The 25,836-nt window shown below is 38.8% G+C and overlaps 1 protein-coding gene across 1 annotated transcript in view; it reads left to right on the plus strand.

Moving 5' to 3' along the window:
• Window positions 1–25,836, plus strand: part of LOC131684708 (neural-cadherin) — a 181,295-nt gene that overhangs the window by 58,113 nt on the left and 97,346 nt on the right. Inside the window, exons 3-4 of the mRNA XM_058967813.1 lie at window positions 2,052–2,167; window positions 12,862–13,026. Of these exons, the coding sequence (XP_058823796.1) occupies window positions 2,052–2,167; window positions 12,862–13,026 (281 nt within the window). The remainder of the gene's footprint in view (window positions 1–2,051; window positions 2,168–12,861; window positions 13,027–25,836) is intronic.

Below are 25,836 nucleotides of genomic sequence, written 5' to 3' on the forward strand. Positions count from 1 at the left end.
AACGGAAGCGATCTCTTAAGGGACGTTCCACTTAGTCTTTTGCAGAAATTCAAAAGAGAGCTACAGTCTGTCCAGTGAGAGCGTAATCGCTTATTCACAATACATTTTTCAGGATGTCAGCCGTTTTTAGCCTGCTTCCGAGATGTCGGGTTAAGTTTAATTGAAAACCCGTGAATTGGGACAAAACGTATCCACACGATCGATTTGCCGGATTTGCAGGAACATGATGAATAAAGCGAAAAATAACGGCCTTTGCTGACTTCCTTGAGGGATTGCTGCTGGTACTATGCAGAGATGCCAGATTTGCAGACAAGTCTGCAAATTCGCAGACTTTTAATTTAAGCTGCAGATTTTTTCGATGACGCAGATATTTGCAGATTTTTTAGTTCGGTAGCAGATATTTGTAGATTTTTTAGTTTGGTTGCAGATATTTACAGATTTTTGAATATAAAGGCTTTTGGCTACACTAGCTTTCTGGAATTTTTTGTTCTTCCCAGACTTTTAAAATTATTATTATTTGAAAAAAGTACCTGGTATCTCTGGTACTATGCAAAGCTTATATATCATTTTATGGCAGTCAAGTAGCTCTGTTGTCACTCAAAGAATTTAACGTTAGCCAGTTTTTGCGTGTGCCCGCTAGGAACACTTGTCGCTTCCGTGAACTTTTTTTAAAAAAATAGTCTGCCAGAAATAGTCTGCCGGTTTCCCCTATTTATTTGGTTTACGCTTCCCATTCTAAACTAACTTTTTCAGGACTTTAACCCCTTCATATCCAACTTTTTTCTAGTGCATTTAGGGTTTCAAAACTATTTTTCGTTGAAAACGGTTGGGTCAAGAAACACGAAAAGCCTATTTTCATAAAGATAGGTGCTTCCATGGCAGTGCTAGAAGCTGGTCAATTTTTACCTTCTAATGCTCAATACAATTCTCCTAGAATAATTACAATAGTCCAATTACGTGGAAAACGTAGCCAACGACAGTCTAAATTGATAAGTTTTATCAGTTTTCAATAATATTGCGCCATAACGAAGATATATGAAAAAATCGTTTTCTATCGTCAACGTAAACTGTCCCTGGCAGCACTGCTCCATCGGAATTCAATCAGATTAATTGCAATAACTTCAGTTCTAGAGCTGATTCTTGTAACTGTTAATACTCAAATTAAAAGCAATAATCACATTAATGAGCCTTACTTGTTTTTGTGAGCCAATCTCGCCTCAATCAAAAGTTATAGCTGTTTAAAAACGTTGTTGTCCACAAACAACATGGGCATGAATGGGTTAACCAAACATTTCAAAAATACGGTGGTCCTGTGAAGTTCTCAGTATTATGAAGGTAGTTATTATTTCCATTTCTTTCCATGCACTCGGGAAGACATTTTCAGCGATTCAGCAATTGAAAATAATGCGTTCTGTGATAGATCCTTTAATGAACAATTGAGAAATGCAATCCGGGTTCAGTGAGTCCACAATACATTCTAAGAAAAAATGGATGTTCTGTCTGATAAGATTTTGCATGTACTGGCACATAAATTAAAATATTGTGTCTAGTTTAATGTAAAACTCAGATGACAGTGTGAGGTTAAAGCACTCAATACGCCGTCTTCACTCATTTGTGTTCGCGAAGCAAAAAGCTATCTGGTTGCCAAGTCGTCGACAGATACTAATGAAACAAAGTTGGAAGCACAATCTAATGATTTGTGTACTAAATTATAAATATCGTGACTTTTAAGCGAAAATGGTTTTTAACCTATTTTTGTCCTAGTGAATAAAATAGCCTAAGCCTCCGACTTCGCCCCTGCCAGAGAAATAATCATAACCCCTATCGATAGCTCTCGGAATATTTTTCGTGCCGTTGATCTACTTTTCCAATATGTACGTAACCAGCTCCAGTTGACATGGCGGCTTATTCGTCACATTACTCGGTGTGGATACGGGGGCGAGTGCCAATAGCTGTGTACATTTTTTGTTGTCGGTATTTGCCATTTGCCGTTTGCATCCTAACTGACGCTGGCTGTTGATTTTTTCCCTTTCTGTTCTTTTCATCCACAGCCTCGCGTATTCGATATGAGATCACGAGCGGTAACATAGGTGGTGCCTTTGCGGTGAAAAATATGACGGGTGCTATCTACGTCGCTGGTGCCCTGGATTACGAGACGAGAAAGCGAGTAAGTATATACCTACCGGCGGATGACAGCCGTGTTGAATCTTTCCGTTCCGGAGGCAGTTGAATCGAAACCGATTATTTTCCTTTTTTGAAGGGAAAAGCTCTCGGTAGTTTTTTTTTCACTCGTAATACCATTTCTATTGTGGCTGAATGTGTATGCATACGTGTGTTTGAGCGAGTGCACGTACGAGTGAGTGTGAATAAGTTTAGGAGGGAGAAAATTGTATCCGGAACTTCAAACGATAACGAGCGCACCGATAACCAGCTGGCGGCGGCAGTTGAAAGTTATGGTTCGCGAAAAAGTTAACCACCATTAGGGTTTTTCCCCCTTCTCCATCATGGCATTTCGCTGGAATTGCCTGAAGAAAGCATAATTTTATTTTAAAGTTAGTCTTGATTATCGCTTTTTGTCGGGTATCTGCTTAAATTTATTTTTATTTACATTTACGTCTATTATTTTAGGTTAAAAACTGTTCCACGGTGCTCCGGAAGACAATCTTTGTTACACAATAGAACGCCTTGGTTTTTGTGTACAACGTTATGTGTTAGTAGTCTTGTTTAAAAAATATTAAAAGCAAATATAGTTTCAGCGAAAATGACTCAAAACATTCATAAACCCTTCATAGTAATCTGTCGTTATACGCATAATTGCCCCATGTATATAGTGAATCCCATAGAACATGGGACAATCATGCGTATTACGGCAATAATGGTGACGCTTAGTGCTGTGGCGTTATTTAAATTTTCCCATTCTCTTCAAATAGTCACTAAAATTAAACGTTTCATTCAAAAATCCCACAGACGTTCTCTCGAGTTATGATATTTGTCCTTCAGGGCACTGTGAGTGTATATAGCTCTCCAGCAGTCGCGTCAGTATCTACATTTAAGCGATCGGCTCTGGACGATTTCAGATGAATTTCATAACGATGTGCACTTAGTATGAAGTAGTATGGAATGAAGCTTCGAACGACTTTAAGGCAATGTGAATCATAATTCGACTAAACTTCGTCAACCGTAAACTTAAATTATTTCAAGATGATTTGATGATAGAATAAAATGTGTGCGATCTGGATTCACAAATAGATACATAATACTATTGCGTTGCGTTGCGTTGCGTTGTGACGATGATTTTGGCGGATTGCACACTGACTTCATCATGTTTGACTGCTGATTATCTAATAAGAGTTGCTTAGGAAGTGGTAAGTAGGAATTCATACCAATCCGACCCATATTAAAACCTCAACAGCATGATAGCCATCATTGCCGGCCGCCCCCATCTCCATCGTTCACGGGGAAGGATAAAGGATAAGGTAGACGGGAAGTGTTGATGCTCCACCTACTTAACGGAAGGACGACGATTCATCAGACTCTTCCATAGGTGTCGCGGAGTTGGTGGTTTGGAAGGGTATCAGGTCTAGGATTCGCTCCAAGCAAACGATGCGACCTGTAAAGCATGTTTTATTAGGTAGTTGTTTAGTTAGTCTTCGAGTGCACGATCACTCGAAAAAGAGATGATCTTGTTTAGTTTTTGGTTATTTTTAAACTCTGGGCAGCCGGCTACCGAGAGTATACTATGTTCCCTAAACAAAAGCAATTTGAACTCCACACGGCCGACCGTGGGAGTATTGCCTAGAAAAGCTAATCTTATCCGCGTAATGGGCCGGATCACTATTTATTGCAACAGTATTTGGACAGAATTCGCTACTTCTTCTCTACGATATATTTATTGGCTTGAAAACTACCGAGTGATAACACATTATACAGGCGAAAATAGCGAGAGATGTTATAAATCAAGGAAAGTATTTCTTATTTTCCATATCGGATTGTTTGTGGAATACAAGTATACGAGCGATAATACCGAACACTGAAGGGAAATATAAAGGATTGTTAACCTGATGCACGGGCTTGTTAGTAATAACGGAGCTTTAAATTAGGTTCATAAAAACAGACGCGGCGAATTTTCAATACGTATTGACCCGTGTTCATAGATACTAGTCAGATTAGTCGTATTGGGGCTAATTTCCGATCAACTATTCATTTTTACGGCAATGTTTTCTCGACTAGATCTGTTCGCACCCTCTCATTCTGTTCGCACCCTCTCATTCTGCGGTCTAAGGACCAAATGTCATCAATAGACTTAGAATCGCGTGGAGGCATGAGATAGGAAACTTGTAAGAATTTTGCTATCCCACCGTTTGACTACCAGAATGGATGGGAGAACAGTAATACTAGCAAATACCGACTACCATAAGAGCGGTGCAAATTTGAACGAGTGACGTAGAGTACTGCACTGAAAAAAGGACCAGGAGTGCGATTTTACGAAGTTTTAGCTTCCGATGGCCCTACATTTTCTGACAAAGTGAAGTTCTTGAATGTTGAGATTTTTATTACTGTTTAGAAAAGCAAAAGTATCATAAAGCTAGTGTCAGGCCTTCATGAGACCTCAAGGAGTCACTTTTGGAGGTATTCGTAAATGTAGATTTGTCGGTAGACGGTTCCAAATATAATAGAAAAATACCTAATTTAACACAACTACAGATCACTTGCAACATAAAAAGCTCTTTGTGAAATTCGACAGCTCCATCTTAGGCCAATTCAATAAATTTCCTACATGAAAGTTTCCATTTTTTAAAAACGGTTTTTAAACCAAAGCTTTGGAAGTTAAACCTTGGCGTGGAAGTGCCGGTATATTAATATATTCTGTTACTTAGTGTAGAATTAGATTTCGTCATTTACGGCTAATATACAACCGCCAGAATAAACTTAAAACGCTGGTACACAATCAAGAAAGGCGAATCAGAAAAGGTGAGTATATGTCAGTGATTCACTAAATACAGACTGGAAAGAGGGTAATATGGAAAACCTTAAGGTCCGTCCAGATTAAGTCTTCGGTACGGAGCAAAACGTCGGCCTAGGAACTCCTAGCATGTTGTTAGTCGCCTCTTACGACATGGGAGCAGTTCCCAGAGGTTCTATTCTTGGTTGAAATAGTGCAAAAAGATTTCAGCCCGCCGGACACCACACGGCTTCACAAATAGATACATAATACTATTGCCTTGAAACTTTAAAAATGTACTTACTCAGCAAATTTTAATTCAGCTGTGCTTATGTCGGTAACGCTGTTCCCTTGCCACATTCAGTCTCCACACTTGACTATCAAACGTGTAATCAAATAAAGCAGTAAATCAAATTCCAGAATGGCTTTTTCCCACCGCTGAGATTCGGGTTGACCTGACGAAAAAGTTTATGTATAATTTGTAACCACAACAAACAAGATTTTTATTTTTACGGTCATGTTTTTCCCTTTTCAAGGCAATTTCGCCGGGTATACGGAAAGCGACCACCAACGCCTGCTTTGCTGTTATCTCGCGGGTTTTGCGCGAGCACTTCTGCCTCTATTTTGGTCGCAAAACTCAGTTGTACCGGGGGAAACTCATGTCCGGAAATGTGCGTATGTTCCGTTGTTATTGTCCTTGTGGCGAGATATTGAATTTCCCATAACATTGCGGTTCATGCTTTTCCGTCTATCTGTTCACCACAGCCACGCACCGGCTCGTAGAGGGTCTCGCGCGAGAGATCTCACGCCTTAATTTTATATTTTTATTTGAATTTTATTTTAAATTAATGGCATTTTTATTCGCGTCAGTGTTCGCAACCAGCTGTAATAAAACAAACCAAACTGTAAAACTATGAATGCTCCTGCTGAGGTCGCAACAATTCCGCCGGATAAGGACAGCATGCCGGAACGGTTGGATCCGCGTGATATTCCGGCAAATAATATCTGTTTGGGACAAAACAGGGAATGGTCCTACGATACGTGTATGGCTTTTGTCGTCATTATTGATGGTAGCAATTTTTATTTCATTGAAAAAAAAACACTCATTAAAGATTTATGCGTCCCACTGACTGAGTGCCGTGTATCGGAATGGGCCCTGGAGTGTGGCCAAAGCTGTCATATTTATTTATGTTTACTGGCATGCGGCAATTCGACTGAAATCACAGCGACAGAGGCAGCGACAGGCTTTTTATCAAATCCTGGAGCTGGATTGTCTGTCGCTGTGTACAATGTTGGTGGCGCATACTTGCCCCCGGCCGATGTGGGCGTAGTGGTCCACCGAGATTATACCGAACCGGTAGTCATAAGGTTTGATTTATTACAAATTGAGGCATTACGCAGGAAATGAAGATTTGTGGGCTCTGTTGGGTGGGATAACTGATGGAATAGGCTGTGTCTTATCTGCTCCTAGCGTAGGACCGGAAAAGTGTAGAACGGGGCAGAGCTTGGTTTTGGGATTTCTCAAAATAGATTGAAGAATGGCATTACCCTCCAATTTAGTTGAAAATTGTTATTCATGGTTCAGATTGAAGTGGATTTTATTTTTATCAATATTTATACTCGATTCCTTCAGATCATCACGCTCCATCGCAGAAATATCTTTGTTATGACCGTCGCACAGTGTTTTTTGTGAAAGCCATGCAATTCATTGGTCAAGTCACAACGGTTAAGCAGAGCTAGAAATATTCAAAGATCGTTGAATGAAAATCCTTCATTTTTGCTTTTGCAAATACGGGCAATAAATAATGAGGTTGTCGAAAACGTCAAACAAAGTAACGGCCCTTTCATTCAATGAAGGTTATCAATCATTTCCGATCATTACTCGTCTAACGGTTCCAACGAATCCAAGTAGACCCTGTAAGCGACAATAAATATTGTTTTAGAATTTTTTCCAAGATCGACGGCGTACGTACCCAAAATCTTTCTTTGATTGTTGTAATAGAGCTATCACTCTGACGGTGAACCGGCTTTACCAAGGGGTCTTCTATCTTGAGTATATCTTTGGTAAAAGCGTTCCCCGGTAGCGCTTCGAAGCGAAGCAGTCCGTCATTGTGGCGCACTCTATGTCGTCCGGATACAGCCGAGCGCCCATATACGAGATCCTGGAAATTCTGGAGAAAGGTAAGAGCATCAATGCCAATGCCGGTCCTCTTTTTGCTTTCAAACTTGCGATCAACTGGGATGAGTACAGCACGATCTGACTTCGATACATTATGCGAAGCGTTCAAGGATCCCAGTCATGCCCCAGTTGCGTGCAATTGGCGAACTTTAAATGGTGGAACTGTTCGAACCAAAATTGAACTGATCATTAAGGCTACCCGAGAGATGAAGAATATGCCAACATGTCCCTCTTCGGTAACTATCTCAAGCAAACGAACTCAAAATATCCTCATGTTCATAGCACTAGACATGGGCATTTAGACTAGGTTAAACCCATGAAAGCACCATGGGCATGGTTCTTCTGCTCTCACTTAAAAATAGTATTTATAGGTCATTACATTTTACTGTTTTTAAGGTTGTGAAATTTTGCATGAACCATAGTTATGCTTTTTTTTTCGAGAAAATGTGCGGTGTTTGAACTCATGAGAATTTGTTCAGGGTAGCCATAGTTCTGGCCGACTGCCGCAGGGCCACCCAACAGAGAGTGGAGTCATTTTTGTGAAGTCATTAATTAATACAGGAATTAATAAAAATTTGTTTTTTTATATCTTTCTCGTTTTTTCCCATCCATCCGAAAAGTGCCTCTTTTAAAAATTAAGCGCTACTACCAGCTCGAGACAGCCCTCAATGAAAGCCTTCCACGATAGCTTTTGATGTCTCGCTTATTTCCTTTTTTATGGATTGGAAACATGTTACAACAAGTTGGAAGAAGACCACTAATTAAAAGTATTCTAAAGGTTTGACATAAGCAGAGTCGCAGAAAGTTGATACTTCTTTTCGGAATCACCGAAGGGAAGGGAAGCTCATCGTTTCATCGACATTGATAGTGCCCAGAGTTTGGTCAACAACCGGAACCGGTTGGATTTGTTCTTACAATTTACTTGTTTTAAATGTTATAATTAAAACTAGTTACTAACTACAAATATAAATGTCGTAGCAGACAGCGCCGGGGGTTGATTGGAAAGCGTCACCACCACTCACCCCAGTGGGCGTGGGTTCATTTCCAGCTTAGGTCGTTGAGGCTTTCTGAGGTGAAAAATTTGTTGTCGCGTCTGCCTACAGAAAGGAAATAAAGCCGTTAGTCTCGATTCGTGTGTTAATGGGCCCTCTCTGTTAAACTAATTCCAAATGCGTCTTCTTGCAAGGACAGGCAGATTTTTCACCATGTTAAATTTAATTTTGTACAGCCTCGGAACATTCATGCTGCATGGGACCAGAGCTGCAAATTTTCACCAGGTTGTTTTGAACTTGAAGGAAGAACAAATCTCAAATCATACCCTACTATGTTCAATTCGCAGTTATTCGTTGACATCATTCATTCAAACAGCCGAGCTGTTCAATCATTTTCCATTCATTTTCGATTTCATTTACCTTGTGAATATCTCTGTACTGGGATATTGAGCGAGTGTTTTTTTCTAATATGTTTTACGAGTGTTTTTTTTTAATATGTTTTAATATTGAAAAGAAATGCAGTGCACAAACATAACTACTAAAATATATTAAATGCTACGACATAATAATTATTTCGAGCCACCCTAATGAATGAGAATTTTGTTTTTTCTGGCATGTTTTAATATCAAAAAACGAATCTAGTACACAACAGTTACATTTAAAATAATTTATAAACCGTTTCGACGAAAACAAATATTTTTGAGCCACCCTAACGCACGGTAAATGTTTATTTTTAAAGTATTTTGATATTAAAAACGAATTGTACGTCGACAATTTACAAGGAGAAAACCCACAAGCTCGTATTTTCGCCGCTAGGTGGCACTGTATACATCGTATGATCACTGTAAGTAAAAATGAGAAAGCCGGCGTGGGCGGTAAAACATGATGATGAGTTATGTTCTACCATATACCATGCGGTGGACTTGGGTGCAACGCCCAACTCCTACTTAGCAGAAGGCAAAGAATTCTTAATATTTCCTTTCGATCATGTCCATATGAGCCTGCCTAGTCCTAGTTTTCCGTTCTAAGTTTATAACTGATTCGCACTAGAATACCTATTCGTCTTTCATTCTCATTGCTTTCGTTTCTCTTAGTCTCAAATTTGCCGAAAATAGCCAACAAAATCTATACAGTAAATTAAAAAAGATAATTTAATTGTCTACAACTTTGTCGAAGGCTGCTAGTCAATTCGGCTTTGTTAAAAGAAGTTATTAAACGTTTAACGAAGTGTCTAAGTCAGTTTTGCATGGGGTTCAGCAGTGCATGATTGTGTATCAGTACTCGATTCCCACGAACTATACATTTTTGTGAAATAATTCAAAATTCAAAAGAATCGATATGAGTTATGTTTTGGTTAGAAAATTTTAGTTCCACTTGTGACCTTATAGTGGACACCAACACTAATTTTGCATAGAAAAGTGTTAGAATATCGTAATGTTCGGAAAAATTACTGAAAAATGCCTGTTCTACAACTTTATTGAAGACACCCAATTTCTATCTCTCTCCGTTGAAAAGTTATTGTTGGTGCCATCTATGCGGTAACATTTGGAACTAAAATGTTCTAACCAAAACATGCCTAATATTATTTACTGCAATTATTCTAAACATGCTGTTGCGGTAAACCTAACCGTTATTTCACAAAAATGTTTAGTTCGTGGGAATCGAGTACTGATACACAACCATGCACTACTAAACCCCATGTAAAACTGACTCAGTCATCACTTTGTTAAACGTTTAATCACTAACAAAGCCAGATTGACTAGCTGTCTTTGACAAAGTTGTAGACAATTAAATTATCTTTCTTATTTTCACTTACACCTACTTACACAATACGATGCATATAGTGCCACCTAGCGGCGAAAATACGAGCTTGTGGGTTTGCTCTATGTAAATTTCCGAAAAATCCCATACAAACTTCAGCCACGTTAGTCCGATTTGCTTCTAATTTGGAGCAAGTACTCCTGGTATGACTAGAAATCGACTCAGGGGCGGCCCGATAGGGATTACTTTTTTCTTGTCACTCTAATGTACAATGTGGCTCTATTTGACAGCGTCGCTTCTAGAGGTGCTCCTTTCAGTTTTAAATTAATCGCTTCCAAAATGTTAGAAAAGTCATTAAATTTTACGTTTCTAGAACATGGTGGAAATACCAATTTTGCACAATCTGACATACTAGTAGGGAATTGATTCTAATATTAAATCGTTTTTCAAGCAACATTAATAATCAATTCTGGTAGTCCTAACGGTCACCCTTAGTCGATTACTATTACCATCAGAAGTGTCTACTCTAAATTTGAGCTAAAGCGGACAAGTCTACCAACTGGACCAACGCATTCACTAGTTAGCTCGCATTTCCACCGCTAGATGGCACTGTATGCATCATTTTATCACTACAAGTGAAAATTAGAAAGTTTATTTTATTGCCTACAACTTTGTGAAAGACTACAAGTTAGTCCAGCTATAGTAAGAGAAGTTGTTAAAATTTCAACGAAGCGATGTAAGAGTCAGCTTTGCATGGGGCTAAACCGCAAAGGTGGTACACCAGTAGTCGATTCTCAAAAACATTGTTATTTTGCGGAAATAACGGTTGGATTTAGCTAAATAGTACAATCAGAAGAATTATATGATATGAGTCATTCTTTGGCCAGCAAATTTTAGTTCCACATTTCGTCGCATAGAGGGCACCAACATAAACTTTTTAATAGTGTGAGATAGAAACTACAAATTATTAAACATATATTACGGCTGATTCAGCACTCTACGCTGTTCAGTCCTATGCAAAACTAACATCTACGAAAATTGGATTTATTCGCAGTCTTTGACAATGCTGTAGGTAATAAATTTATTTTTCTTATTACCACTTTTTGTGATGCAGTGCCACTTAGGGGAAAAAGGCGAGCTAGTGGGTTTTCTTCATGTTTATTGTTAAAAAATCCCATACGAACTTCGATTACGACGGTCCGGTAGCTAGACTTGTCCGATATGGCTCAAATTCTAAAAAAATGTTTCTGTTGGGATTGGGAATCTGGCCAGGGTTGGGCCGACCTTGTCTTTAAAAATTCCTTTTTTTTCTGGTCAGTCTGTTGTACACTTTCTCTTTCTATCCCATATGATTCGGAAAAGAAAACTGCACTTTGAAATAAAGTTATACAATTTTGCACAATTGACTCTTTAGAACAAAACAATCGATTTGGCTCCTTTGCACAAATGAAAAGATTTGGGGGATTTATAGATTTAAACTTGATTTTCGATATTTTTGGATTCCATTTATGTGTTCCTAAAAATCCTATAGACGAAGCACGTCTCCCCCAACCAATAAAAATCCATTTTTACTCATCAACTTCATTGATTTCAATTTAGTTGTCGGATCTCAGTATGATTTAAAATTTAATTACATAAATATGTGGAAAAAACGATCGCAAGTATATTAAGGGTATCCGAAACCATTTTCGAAACACCAATAATAATTCGCGAGTTCGTTGTTCAAATAATCACATACTTTTATTTTAAATCTAAAAAATCGAAATCGGATCAAGTTTTAGTTTTCATCATTTATCCCATTCTTTTTAGGGCGTTCTAAGGGGCTGAATTATGGAAGCTAAATCGATTGTCCTTATCTAACTAACAATTGGACTAAATTTCATAATTGTATCAGTTAGGGCAAATCGCGTGGGTTAAAACTTATAAATTTTCCTCATATTTTCCCAACAACATTGTAGTCGATTTGGCGTGAGATTTATCGATTGTTTCTATATTTCTTGTATCATTTTAGTGAGAAATTTCGAGTTACTTACATACATAGTTACATACTCGGATAGAAAATGAAATAAATCATAGAATTACATAACACGTCGGTGTACAATCCATTTCTCATCCTTTTAAAGTCATACAAAATATGTGACTTCAGCAAAGTTGTTCAAAAGTTTTTGTCAAGTAATCTCAGAGCAAGAATTTAGTATATCATGAATTGCGTTTCGACTTCGTCTTATCAGTATCTGGCATCTGGATACACGCTTATTGCAAAAACGTTACACCTTTTCTGTCTACAAAGTTAACCAACAGGTCCCGTGTGAGGTCCAGAGTTCAGCACATAAGTTCTGATTTGGTTACGAAACAAAGCGAACTATAGTTCGACTGGCGAGTCAATGCAATGCATGATACAATTGTTTTTCAATATAGTTTGTACTATTTTCCAAAGCCACTAGCCTTATATAATTATAATTATAATATATTTGACGTTATTGATATCATGAATATTATTTAATCTCGTAAAATAGTCCTTTATCTCAATTGAAACCAGTCCAGTGTCAACAATTATCGATGGGTGTTCACGAGTTGATACTCATAAAAAATTAATTACCCGCTTTTGCAGTATGTCGTCAATCATGGAACGGCGGCCAATGGCGGCTTGCAAAAAAAAGGTTGGATGGTGGTGTCACCCAGAGTCAATTAAAAAGCGATTCGCTTCGGTGCAATGGCAGTTTTTGATGGATTACACCACCACTAATTAAATTAAAAAAAAACTGTGAGACTTTGTTTGCCTGTAATGTCAACTATAACCGTGTCGCTGAAATGATTAATTGAAGCTAAGGGAGAAATTTAGATCCAGCACTCTGGTCATATCGGTACTACATATAGTTTTGCAATAGTCTCATATTAAAAATACTATCTTTTTCTATATCTACATACCTATCAATAGTTACTAACAAACATATTTTTTTCTTTTCCACTAACAACATTTTCGATAGTATGAACTACGTCTAGCTGCGTCCGACAACTTGAAGGAGAACTATACCACGGTGGTAATCCATGTAAAAGACGTCAACGATAACCCACCGGTGTTCGAACGACCAACCTACCGCACCCAAATCACCGAAGAGGACGACCGAAATCTGCCCAAGCGTGTGCTGCAGGTCTTTAAAATCGCTTCACCCACTTTGAATGTGTTTGCATTTTAATTTTATTCAATAACCGTTTTCATCCATCACCCCTCCCAGCTTCTAGCGAGCATCTTTTCAGTATTTTCTTTGAATCTGTGTAGTAGAATTAGCATGCTTTTGCATATTATTTTTGTTCCGACACCTTTTCATCCGACTCGTCCCAGAACACGAGTAAGTATCTCCATATTGAGCTCGTTTTCATAATCCGACGCCGAACGAACGATAGTCAAATTCCTCAATCGAACTCCAAACAAACCCTTTGATGTTTTATTACTCCCACCGTTTGAATAGTAATAATATCCTGATTTTTCAGCAAACCATCTTCGTACACTGTTAACCCTGTGTAGCCCATCTCTCCCATTAAACGGGTTTAAGCAGAAATCGTGGATATAAAAATAGATTTATTTTATGAACCACTACTCTACATTTTAATTAATAACACGTTCTAGTATTTTTGACACCTGAGTAACGCATATTGAGTAATACATCGGCATACCTCAAGGTCATTAAGGGATAACTATGATACTTCCAGAGGTAATAATAGCTAGTCCCAAAAGAATACTGTTAAAATATTGAATCGTTGCCCATTGTGATGGGCTGGTAGGAAATCTTCGCTTTTTTCGTTGTGAGTTGGGAAATCAACAATTCGCCGGGCTAATCGCTAAAGGAATTGGAAGCGAATTTGTTTGGATCGCTTCTTAGCTCGAGTTTCGATCACTTCAATTATGCGAGTAAGAAAAATATGCGATATAAATGGAATAAGCAGATTTACTTGCACACAACCGTTCACAGTTTGGAGTGTATCTTTGATTAATAATATGCTCACTGAACCGTTCCATAGTATGTACCATTTTTACTTGATTTAATCAAACCAATGAATCGAAATATAATTTATTGGTTCGGAATCTCGAACATTTGTGCATATCGGGACGATCCGACTTCCGACCTGCCGAACGAGAGTCGCATATTTGGTCCGGAATCGAAATAGGCATGGTACATTCCTGACTATATGGAAGCAACACTCCATGCGGTAATAATCTTACCGTAATCACATGTGTCCGTCGACCGAGTGCACATTGACAGAAGGATGTCCGAATCCGAACGACAAACTTTCATGCAATTCCGGAAAAGTTCCATCTACTGACCGCACACAGGGGAATCGATAAATTTCCACTTGGAAGTGCTCCGTCACCCACCTATTTAGCGATGGATCCGTGGTAAGCCGGAAAGAGATCCTCCATTTCCGCCAACACCAACGAACCGATTAGTCAATGTTGATCCAATGATGTGACCGCGCGCATTTTCCAATCACCCGATGTGGTCAGAATAAACAATCGGTCAATAAACTGACGCCATAATCGTTGCCCAGGGGCATCGTCTCATGTGATGTCGGAAGGCAATCAAACAAGCACGTTCCAACAGATATAAACCCCACTCCCATGAAATTTGGTACTATGTGGTAACCTACCGAATTTTCGACAGTCAAAGTGGCAAGTGTTTAGTAACTCATAATACTAGAATCAGCCGGGTTTGTGGTTGCTGCAAATGCCACGCTCTTCAGTCAACTATTAGCGAACCGGGCGTAAAATCGGGTATGTAAAATTATACGCTTACATACCAATCTGAAAATTACAGCTGCAGCCTGGAACGGTTTCTCAACCGCTCATTTCAACGAGCGAGATAAATACATCTCTACACATATAGGTGTGTGTGTGGAGAACGCGTGGATTATGATACATTTGTCACCGGGAAAATGGGGTGATAAAATTTAATTGGCTGTAAATTTGGTTGCTAAATTAGTGGCTTCCGGCCCGTTTGGGTTCCACATTTTGCATGCGAGAAAATAATTAGAACTGAATAAGAGCGGAAAATTCCAACCAATTAGGAACGTTGGAATTATGGATGGATCAATATATGGAGATATAGAACGTTAGAAGGATTGGAGCGTTTTCGTCAAATTGTATCGTTTGGTATCATCCGTTTGCATGAGTAAATGAATTGTCGTTAGTGCCATCTTTGGGCATGGGTCCGCTTAGTTAGGATCAGGAATTCCGGGATTTCAGGAAACGTATACAGATACGTTTTGTGACCACTGGCGGCTCAATGGAGAGGCTCTGAGTCTTTTAGTAGGGATGCTTGTAAAGGGTGTTTTAAAACATTATTTTTATTGGAACATGACAACATTTTACCAATCTAATTTGGACGGTCAATTTTTTCACGTCATGTTTTCGAGAACGACTGGATACATTTCCATGAGCGTTCGATTGGAAAAGCGAGACAGTCAATCTACATGATCTTTTTTCGATATGATTCATCTAGCGAACCTCATCTTCAATAAATCGATGGTTTTAATGGCCGTATGACACATCTTTTTGAAACCACAGGTCTTCTAAATCATGTGTGAGAACAGTGCTCAGATAATTTCCCGATATTGCTCGTAAATGGCAATGTCTTAGTTTTAACAAACATTTTTAAAGAATAAATTAAAAATCAGTTCTCCTTAATCAATGTGCTGTATCCAAAAGATGTGGGTGAACGTCATATTTAAATGTATTAATAATCGGAAAAACGAAGAAAGTGCATGGAAATCGAAATATATTACGTAATACCTATGTAGAATCCACTACATATTTAGGTCCCTAATGACCGGTTCGAGTTGAACTTGGATATACCGGTTAACATAATTTTAACATCTCGTATCTGAATCCCCGAAATGTTTTCGAACTTTGAGGCGGAAATGTTCATAAAAAGATTGTAGCCTTTTTCGACCTTGAACTCGTGCTATTTGTTGTATGAATTTTACTTTTATGATTACCCTGGAAATGGCAACTTCGGCATACAATATGAGATCGCCATTTTGTACATGCTCAAATATTATTAAATTCCAATCAAACTTGATCTGTTTATATCTGTGCCACAGTAGACTGAATTCCGCTAGATTTTCGTTTCAATTTTCGAGTTCTTGCCGGTCGAGTTGGATGATCTCAGCTGCGATAGTAACTGTGAAGTAGGAAATAGGAATAGGCTGATGGAAAATAACTAGAACATGAAGAGGAATCGCACCCCTATACTTACTAACAAATATTCTCCTCTCGTGATACTTGTGTAGTGCGCAGTAGTATATATGGCCTTTAGCAAAAGCAAGAATCGGACTAGCATTCCTTCCCTTTTCTTCTGTGATCTGTGGTCGGGCCGGACCGTCGCCGGTATTGATCAATAAACACTTTAGGGTTACCAGGAGATGCACATTGAAAGATGTTTCGCTATTCCCACGCATAATTATCTACTGATTCCCTGTGCAACTTCAGCTAGTCCAGATCGATAACGGAGTAGCATCCAGGGGTGGTCGCACAAGATCAAGCTCAATCATACCAGCTTTGAAGCCATATACCTCCCACCCAGTGATGAAGTGACCTGCTGGTCGGATACTTGAACGTCCACCACCCCCTTGGCGATTCACCAACATCAGCGCACGTGGGCAGAACGTAGTGAATTTCATAGAGCAAAGCGAATTAACCCTGCTGAACACTGGCGAACCAGCCCACGTTAATCACGCTACAGAGACCCTGTCATGCATTGACATTGCCTGCTGCTCGATGAACTTTGGAGGATTGCTTTATTGGACTATATACGAAGACTCGCATGTTAATGATCCATACCTTGCCTGGAGAGGTCCTACGATAAAAGACAATAAAAAAATTGAAAAACGAAAAAGCTAACTGTCAAGTGTACCAACCCTCAGTGAACTTTGTATGGAAAAATGAAGTTGCAAAATGAATCTAGAAATCACTCAGCAGACACTGAAATCTGCAACGGCAGTTATTCCGAGAATGAAGAGCTATTCCGATAAAAAGTGTGGTGGTCTGATGACATATTTTCCAAGATTAAAACCAGAAAAAAGCTTTGTTGAACCTCAAATCAGTGAACGCAGAGCATATCGCACGGCTAGAACCTCCATCGCAGAGACGGTTCTAAATGCGAAGAAAGCGTGCTGAGGACAAATGGCGAATAGCTTTATCGTACAAATACCTATCAAAGGTATGTGTAGTAAATACCGCCAGATACAGGGCAAATGGAAAAGCGATCGCATCAATGCTGATTCAGCGATTGCAGAACTCCTTGAAAGCTCATTGGAAAAGATCTCTAGCAATACTGCTTATGATTCAGAATTCCTGGTCAGAAACTTGTATCCCGACGAAAGATTCCTATTTTGTTTTAGTCGAATTTTACTGTGATGATTATGGTATATTTCACACCGACTTCATCATGTTTCACTGCTGATTGTCTAATAAGAGTTGCTTAGGAAATTGTAAGTAAAAGTTAATGCCAATCCGACCCATATTAATACTTCAATAACATGGAAGCCACCATTGCCGACCGCCTCCATCTCTATTGTGCACGGGAAAGTGTAAACGATGCAGTATATGGGAAGTGTTGATGTTTCACGTTCTTCGCGGAAGGACGACGACTCAACTGACTCTTCCATAGTTGTCACGGAGAAGGATTATTTAAAGGGTCGCTTCAAGCAAGCGATGTGCCCTGTAATGTATAGTTTGTTTTCTAGTTGTTTAGTTAGTCTTCGGGTCACTCGAAAAAGAAAAGATCTTGTTAAGTTTTTGTGTTTTAGTTTGACTCTGGGCAGCCGGCTACCGAGAGTAACCTATGTTTTCTGAACAAAAACAATTTGAACTCCAAACAACTGACCGTGGTATTAGCTAGATAAGCCAAACTTTTCCGCGTAATTGACCGGATCACTATTTATTGCAGTAAGACTAATTTCATTATCTCAACTTGGTATGGACAAATAGTTATGAAAACATGAAATGTTATATATCCAGAAAAGTATTTCCTATTCTTTATATCGGGTGTTAGTAGAATACGTATTAAACGACCATGGAAGAGCATTATGAGGAATTGATAACCTAATGCGCGGGCTTGTCATCAATTACGGAACTTGAAATTTGATTAATAATTGCACACGATGTGAGCTTATTCCCGATCAAATATTCATTTTTACGATAGTTTTTTCACGCCTAGATCCAATTACTTCCTACAAACGACAGAAGCCTGATGGTTCCCAGTCGCCACCAGTTTATCGACCACATGCCATCATTAAACTTGAACTCGCGTGGAGGCATGAGTTAGGAAAATTATAAGAACTATCCGCACGTATATACGGAATTATACAGTAAAAAAATTTCTTAAGATACTAGTATTATATGATTATTGAAATTCTTTTAGTACTCAATTTAAAAACAAATCATCTAAAATCTTATATAATAGTTCATTTTGAGCTACTTCATTAAGATAGTTTTTTCTGTATATTTATTGGGCGAGATATATTTGTCTCCATTACTATAAAGGCTACTCAAAAGGCAAGAAAAGGTTTTCTCCTACACTTTTTATCATTCAAATTTGGATAGTATCGATTTAAATGAATGTCTTCATGAGTATTATTGGCAAGCTATATTCCATGCCATCTTACTCATGTAACTGCACATTGCCTCAAGAAATATTGAATGTTTGAAACTTCTCCAAGCATCCTTGCCAGATTATGTAAGCGAACTTCAGTTTTATCATCATCTATATATACGTCGATCTTGGTTTCAATTTCGTCATATTTGACACTGTGTTCTGAGCAATTTATGCCTACTGAAGCCCATCAGTACATCATTATGTACCTGATATAGCTGAATGTCGGTAAAATCTTTGAGATTAAGCTCCACTTTCATCTCCTGTTCCACCCCTACAGGTCCATTACTAGTTTGATTAACCGTTATGTATCCGACGGATACCTTTTTAGGTCTTAATTAATGAAATTCCTATGTTTTATCCATAGCTGGAAATTGATAAAAATGAATATGGTAAATGATAAAAATGAATCAGGTTACTTTATTCGGTTCCCGGGAATCCGGATTTCCGGAAGTAGCTCCAGGTACTGGGATACTATTTGTGAACTTCAATGGAATACTAGCAATATGGGTATCAATTTTTTTTGGAATTACATCAGTAGGCTGTATCTCGTGGTTTTGGAACCATTTGGTGATTTGACACCGGAACGGGCATTCCAGAGCAGGTTCCCGTGGGGCCGTGAGTGGCCATTCCATTCCAAATCCATTTTTTAAATTGCCATAGGGTCCAGCAACAATAAATAACAGACTTCCGAGACAATTTGAAGAGTTTTGATACTCATATTGCTAGGACATTATTAAAATTTACAAATCATACCCTAATACTGGAACATTACCCCGGAAAATCCGGATTACCAAGCACATCCGGTTTAAGTTTACAAATCAAAAAGTGAACGAGTTCCTGAATCCAAAAAATCTAAAAGTGTCCAAATCGAATAAAGGAAGCCATAGTTATGAGCATTTCAATTTGTGGGTATCCGGGTACCCACGTTGGCCTGTTAAAGGTGTTTTTTTTTGTTGGACACATAACAGTTAAAGGCCAGTTATTCAAATTGTGTCACTGGTCGTATTGATGTTCTCCAATTTCGATGAAAATTTCAACGTTTGTTTGTACATATATGGGACAGATTTTGTGTTAAGTATTCAAAAATTTAAAAAAAAACTTTGAGGGGAAGTGGGATAAAACTGGCATGGAAAATTGGTCCGAACAAATAAGTCGAATTTTAAAATCTCTCTAGCTCTGGTTTAACTTGATGGAATCTAATTATATTTAGTGTTTCTCAAAGGGGAAGGGGTTTGAATGGGGAAGGGTTGAGTATAGAGTATATTTTGTCGATGTATAATCGATACAGTCAAAAGCATTCGTATTATACCTTGAAAAAATGAGATTTTTAAAATTTTATTGATCTTTGCAACAACCTAATAGATAAGATGTTTGTATGGCTTATTTTAAAGTTGACTTAGGACTATAAGGTTGTGATAATTACTTTTTGGGATGTCTTGAAATTTACGAAATAATACATAGTATTTTGTTTATTTTTCAGAAAATTTATATTTTCAAAATGTATTTTACTCGGGTTTTCCTTCTAACCAATTTTTTATTCAAAGGTCTTTTTCAAATTTCTCAAACACTTCTACCTCAATTTCTCAGACACTTCTACCTCATTTAATGTATTATAGTCATTAATTTTGTTTTTGTTTTTTTATTACGATTATAGAAGTTTTAACCTTAAGGTCATTCGCTTCTTCGGGTTAGAAAAAAACCTTGTGAAAAATTTCTAACCCTATGTGCGGGGTCGGGACGCGAATCCAGGTGCGCTGCGTATAAGGCAATCGATTTACCAACTTCGCTACGCCCACCCCATATATTTTGTAGAATATTCTGGGGTTTGGCATAAGCGAAAGACGAATCAGGGTACGTGGTCTAGAGCGATGTTTAGTCAATAAAGTATTTTTCAATATCGTGTTTTTTTTTTGTTTTTAGTCTGCTAAACTATTTCTTCAGCCGAAAATAGTTTTAGAAACAATAGAGATAGAACAATCAAGTCATGTGAAAAACATTATTTCTTGAATTAAATTCGCTCTGGACCACGTGCTTGGATTAGTGGCGGATTCAGGGGGAGGGGTCCGGACCTCCTCCGAAAGTTTTCAACTTGTTGAGAAATTTGGAATTAGTTTCTATGTTGCATTAGTTTCAATCTCAAAATCATTTCAAACCAAATTTGGCCACCAAAACTGATTTTCATTAACTGAGGTTTTGACGTTCAACATATTGTACAATGCTAATTCCAAAATCAAAATTTCGGACGCCTCCCGAAATTTTTTTCTGGATCCGCTCCTGGCTTGAATGCGTTCATTCATACAAACCTACTCTGAATTAGGTTGCTATAAAAAGCTAAAACGTTTTTAAAATTGTCATTTTTTCAAGGTAAAATATAAATGCTTTACAAAGTATCAACTGTTACTATGTATTAATTACCGCAAGGTTCTACTGTATCGATTTTGTTGGCTATTTTCGGCAAATTTGAGACTAAGAGAAACGAAATCAATGAAATTGAAAGACGGATAGGCATTCTAGAGCGAATCAGTTATAAACTTAGAACGGAAAACTAGAACTAGGCAGGCTCATATGGGCATGATCGGAAGGAAATATGGAGATTTTTTTTGCCTTCTGCAGAGTAGGAGTTGGGCGTTGCACCCAAGTCTACCGCATGGTCTATGGTAGAACATAACTCATCATCATGTTTTACCGCCGACGCCGGCAAAAAATTCTTCACAAATCCTCGCCTAGAACGACCATGCGATCATTCTTCTCCCTTTCTGCTAGCATCAAGCCGTGACGGATGCATTCAATCGACACCAAGCTATCGGTGTCGCACCGATCCTATTGTGATTGAACTACTTATTGATTTTTTTCGTTCCGCACACACGGATGATCGCATGGTCGTTCTAGGCGAGGATTTGTGAAGAATTTTTTGCCGGCGTCGGCGGTAAAACATGATGATGAGTTATGTTCTACCATAGACCATGCGGTAGACTTGGGTGCAACGCCCATTTCCTACTGTGCATAAGGCAAAGAATTCTTCACATTTCCTTTCGATCATGCCCATATGAGCCTGCCTAGTTCTAGTTTTCCGTTCTAAGTTTATAACTGATTCGCTCTAGAATACCTATCCGTCTTTCAATTTTATTGCTTTCGTTTCTCTTAGTCTCAAATTTGCCGAAAATAGCCAACAAAATCGATACAAAAGTATCAATTGGTCGGTGTTAAGTCAGACCGGACTAAGTCGCGAAACATCAAAAAATGAGATAATGATAGCACTGGATAAAGAATATCGTCAGTTACATTCGACGTTTGCCAGATTTGAATTAAATAACCATAAACAAGAACAGGGGCGGGGTGGGTAGAAAGCATAGGGTGAGGGGTCCATTAGTAAGGATTGTTTCCCTTTTCGCAATGCACACGCTGACATTACATTCACAATAAATCACGTTCGTTTGAGCAAATGGAATTGTGGTACATCGATGTTTTCAAATGTGTGTAGTGCGAGATAAATGCGTTGCGCATCTAAATTTTTTGAAATGGTTCAAAATTTCGAGTGGGTAATTACCCACTCGGTTATTTTCGAGTGGGTAGTACTACCCATACTACCCACGCTTTCCGCCGGCCCTGAACAAGAATTATTGCAAAAATTAATTTCCAATTATAATGTAAAGGATACTGCGGTTCAAACTTTAAACTCGTTTTTCTCGAAACCAATATTTTGTCACTTAGTCCGATCTGACTTAACACCGACCAATTACAAATCGAAAATCCTATTGTAAACCCCTCCCAAAACCCTTTGAGAAAAATCTAAAAAGAATTAGATTTCATCAAGTTAAGCCAGAGTTAGAGAAATTATAATATTTCGACTTATTTCTTCGCACCAACTTTCAACGCTCGTGCCCCCCCCCCTCCCTGATATTTGACCGAAGTCCATCCCACATATGCGCAAACAATCACTTAAATTTGCATCAAAATCGGAGCACATAAGTACGATCTTTCAATCAAAGGGGTATCCACTTTTGAAAACCTGTCTCTTGATCTAAATTATGTTTTCCCGTAAATGGCGCACTTTTACCTCCTGTGGCTTAATCATTTTGGGGTGCAGCCGAGAGTACGATATTATACGGTTTGTCCAAACGATAACAATAAAGCAGTATGTAGAATTGTTTAGCTGCTTCACTGATAGCTATAGGGCACGTGCAGGATGAGAAGGTAGACGCATAAACGAAGAACGACAACGTTCTTTCCTTGAAAAAGGTCATAACGTGTGGCCAATACGTGTAAATAAGCCGTTCTATTTAAATACACTAAAAAACCAAACAAAGGTCGATCGGTGATTTTACGGCTAGTCGAAAGAAAATATCGACTTTTTTGATAAAATAAGGTACGCAAATGAGCGATCGAGCATAAAAGACACAGGAATGGAACATGCTTCGTTGAACCCGCTTTAATTATATTAGAATGAAAATTTAAGCTTCAAAAGCGGTCTGAGGACCTTTAGCATAAGAGTCGCTTATAAACTTCTTCTTCGAAAGGGGATGGGCGTAGCGTAGTTGGTAAATCGATTGTCTTGTACGCAGCGCACCTGGGTTCGAGTCCCGACCCCGCACATAGGGTTAGAAATTTTTCACTAGAGATTTTTCTAACCCGAAGAGGCGAATGACCTTAAGGTTAAAATATCTATAATCGAAATAAAAAAAAATTCTTCGAAAAGGCAGCAAGGATGTTAGAAAAAAATCTACTTTGCAAGAACCAGATATATTTTCTTCGTATATTTATACTGGAGGTTTTTTTCAATCGACTCTTAACTACAACAGAGCGACCCAGTTCGATTTTTACGCTTAAAGATTATATCAAATTTGTGCATTCTAATATTTTGAAAGCGGGTTTTACGAAGCATGTTCTGTTCTTCCCATTTTTATTTTCGGTCGCTCATGTACAGTTACTATGTTCCCTAAAAATGTAGAAGAAATAACCTTGCCTAATGAATATTATGCACTGGTTTGAAATTGTTCAGTGTACTTTAAATGCTTTTAAAGAATTTGATGCACCTCTAAAGGTTCAACTGACAAAGCCTCAAAAACTGCCACCTTTAAGAACAAAAAAAAAGGTTTTTTTTGCTACCCTTTATACAATCTATATGAAAATCAATATATTCGGAGATTATTATAATACTACTCATTGATTTTCAAAAAGATTTGCAAAGATGTTCAAGAAACTGTTCATTTTCGTTTTCAAAGATGGCCGTTTCTCATGGTTTTCTCAGTTGAACCTTAATCCAATCATTCATAAAGACCACAAATGGTCCAACTACAACCCTGACGATCATTTTGATTGCAATCTTTACATACTTACGAACGATAATGATGACAAAAGGTGGTTCGTCCAAACTTTACCCCATCCAGTGGCAAACAAAGCGAAAACTCCAATTTGATGATACAGCAACTTGTTCGAACGAACCGACAAGTATCATATCATAATACGGTAACAGCTGTTCGAACCACATTACATCAACCGGAACCGCTGAGCGTTCGGAAAGTCCTGCTGTCACATACCGAAAACCGAGCGCAGACTATTAATCACATTATCTATCACTTTATTTTTTCCCTCTCCAAAAAATTCCGGCTCCACCCATCCCCGCAGTACAACCTGACGCTGGTGGCGTCCGATAGCTTGAACGAGAACAAAACGCTCATCGTGATCAACGTCAAGGACGTGAACGATATGCCACCGGTGTTCCCCCAGCAGCTGTACGAACGCACCATGGACGAGGAGTTGGACGTTCCGTTCCGAATCATGCAGGTCTGGCCGCACAAGTTGGTTTCCAATCAATGCTACTGGTGGTGGTGGTGCTGCTGGTGCTGCTGCGGCGGAACTTGTCCCATTCCGCCGGGGTAGTTTGGTGTGGTCGATATGCCAAACCGCCGTAGCACATAGTTCGCTACTTTCGCTAACCAATCGCGCCGTATCGATGTGGTGTTATTCGCTTGGTGGTGGTGGTGGTTGCCTTGGATTCGCTGTTTGCGAACTCACGCTTCTATAGGTGTTACTAACACAATTACTAGCTATATGTCGCACAATGGTGGCGGTTGACACTAACTTTAGGAATTAGTTTGCATTCCGCGTCAGAGGTGACAACGATTCGAGGGTTGTTTGTTGTACTTTGGGCTATGTTTGTGTGCTCGAGTAGATGTGGTGCTAATTCGCAAATCTGTTTTCAACATAAATTTCTCCTAGTTTGGGATCTATATGTCTTGAAAGTTTTGATGAAACATGGGACGACCAGTGAGCCCCTATGGGGGAGTTGGTTGACTGACAAAGTTGCACGGCGCAGATTTACCGCACGGCAGCTGGAAATTTATGTGTGCCGGATGTGGGACGCATTAGCTCGAGCTAATTAGCAATTTATGTGTTTGCTTGTGGTTTCGTTGTTTTCGTTGTTGGGATAATTACTCCCCCGACAAAGAGTTTAATTGAATTTGCTGGTATCCGAACTACCGCGGAAACTCTCGAGTACCAGCGTGGATGGATGAAGCTATGAAGTCATTTCGTTCAAAGTAGCAACTAATTGAAAAATGTTCCAAAATTCACGAGTGAATTCACTGTCGTCTGATGTCAGTAAGTCGTCGGTGAAATACGTGGAAATATCCATCAGTGAGTGAAAGTGAAAAAGCGGAATACATCCTATTGTATTCACCATTCCGCTAAGACGCTCAAGATAGAAACCTAGTTATATCATTAAATTTCGTTTTCCAAACCATACGATTTCACTTTCGACCGGTTGACCTTCACATCAGTCAAGAAGAATGGTAAAACCGAAAACGTAAACATTTTCCCTCAATACTCCTTGCAAACACACAAAGTAAATATTTGGCAACCGAAGTGTGTACAGAGCGAAAATATTTCGGTCTGCCGTGGTCGTGTTCATGGAACCCAACCAGGAGATTCCACACATCGGTGCTTCACTCGGACGGTCAAATTTTACTCACCTCAGGCCCTTTCTGTTTCAAGAGGGTTCGAGTAGCCCGACCCGCCAGCAGATGGAAAGTTAGGAACCTGATGTTAACCAGATCAGCTTTTCTAAAGCACGTGATTCCTCTTATCTGTCGAATACAACTTAAATTGGCTCCCATAATCCGATTCTGTTAGCACAGAAAGTCTTTCTTTCTTTCGGTCGACTTGGAAGTGGAAGCTCAGTGGAAATCTTTATTCGTTTTATGATTGCTATCTGTTCTTCTTGTTATTGTCTACCGAGGGTTTATTCGTTCCAAGCTACCTGTTGTTACAATTCGATCCCACTCTTTACCAGTAAAGCGGTGCACAGCT

This window comes from Topomyia yanbarensis, chromosome 2, assembly GCF_030247195.1.
Source record: "Topomyia yanbarensis strain Yona2022 chromosome 2, ASM3024719v1, whole genome shotgun sequence".
Lineage (NCBI taxonomy): Eukaryota > Metazoa > Arthropoda > Insecta > Diptera > Culicidae > Topomyia > Topomyia yanbarensis.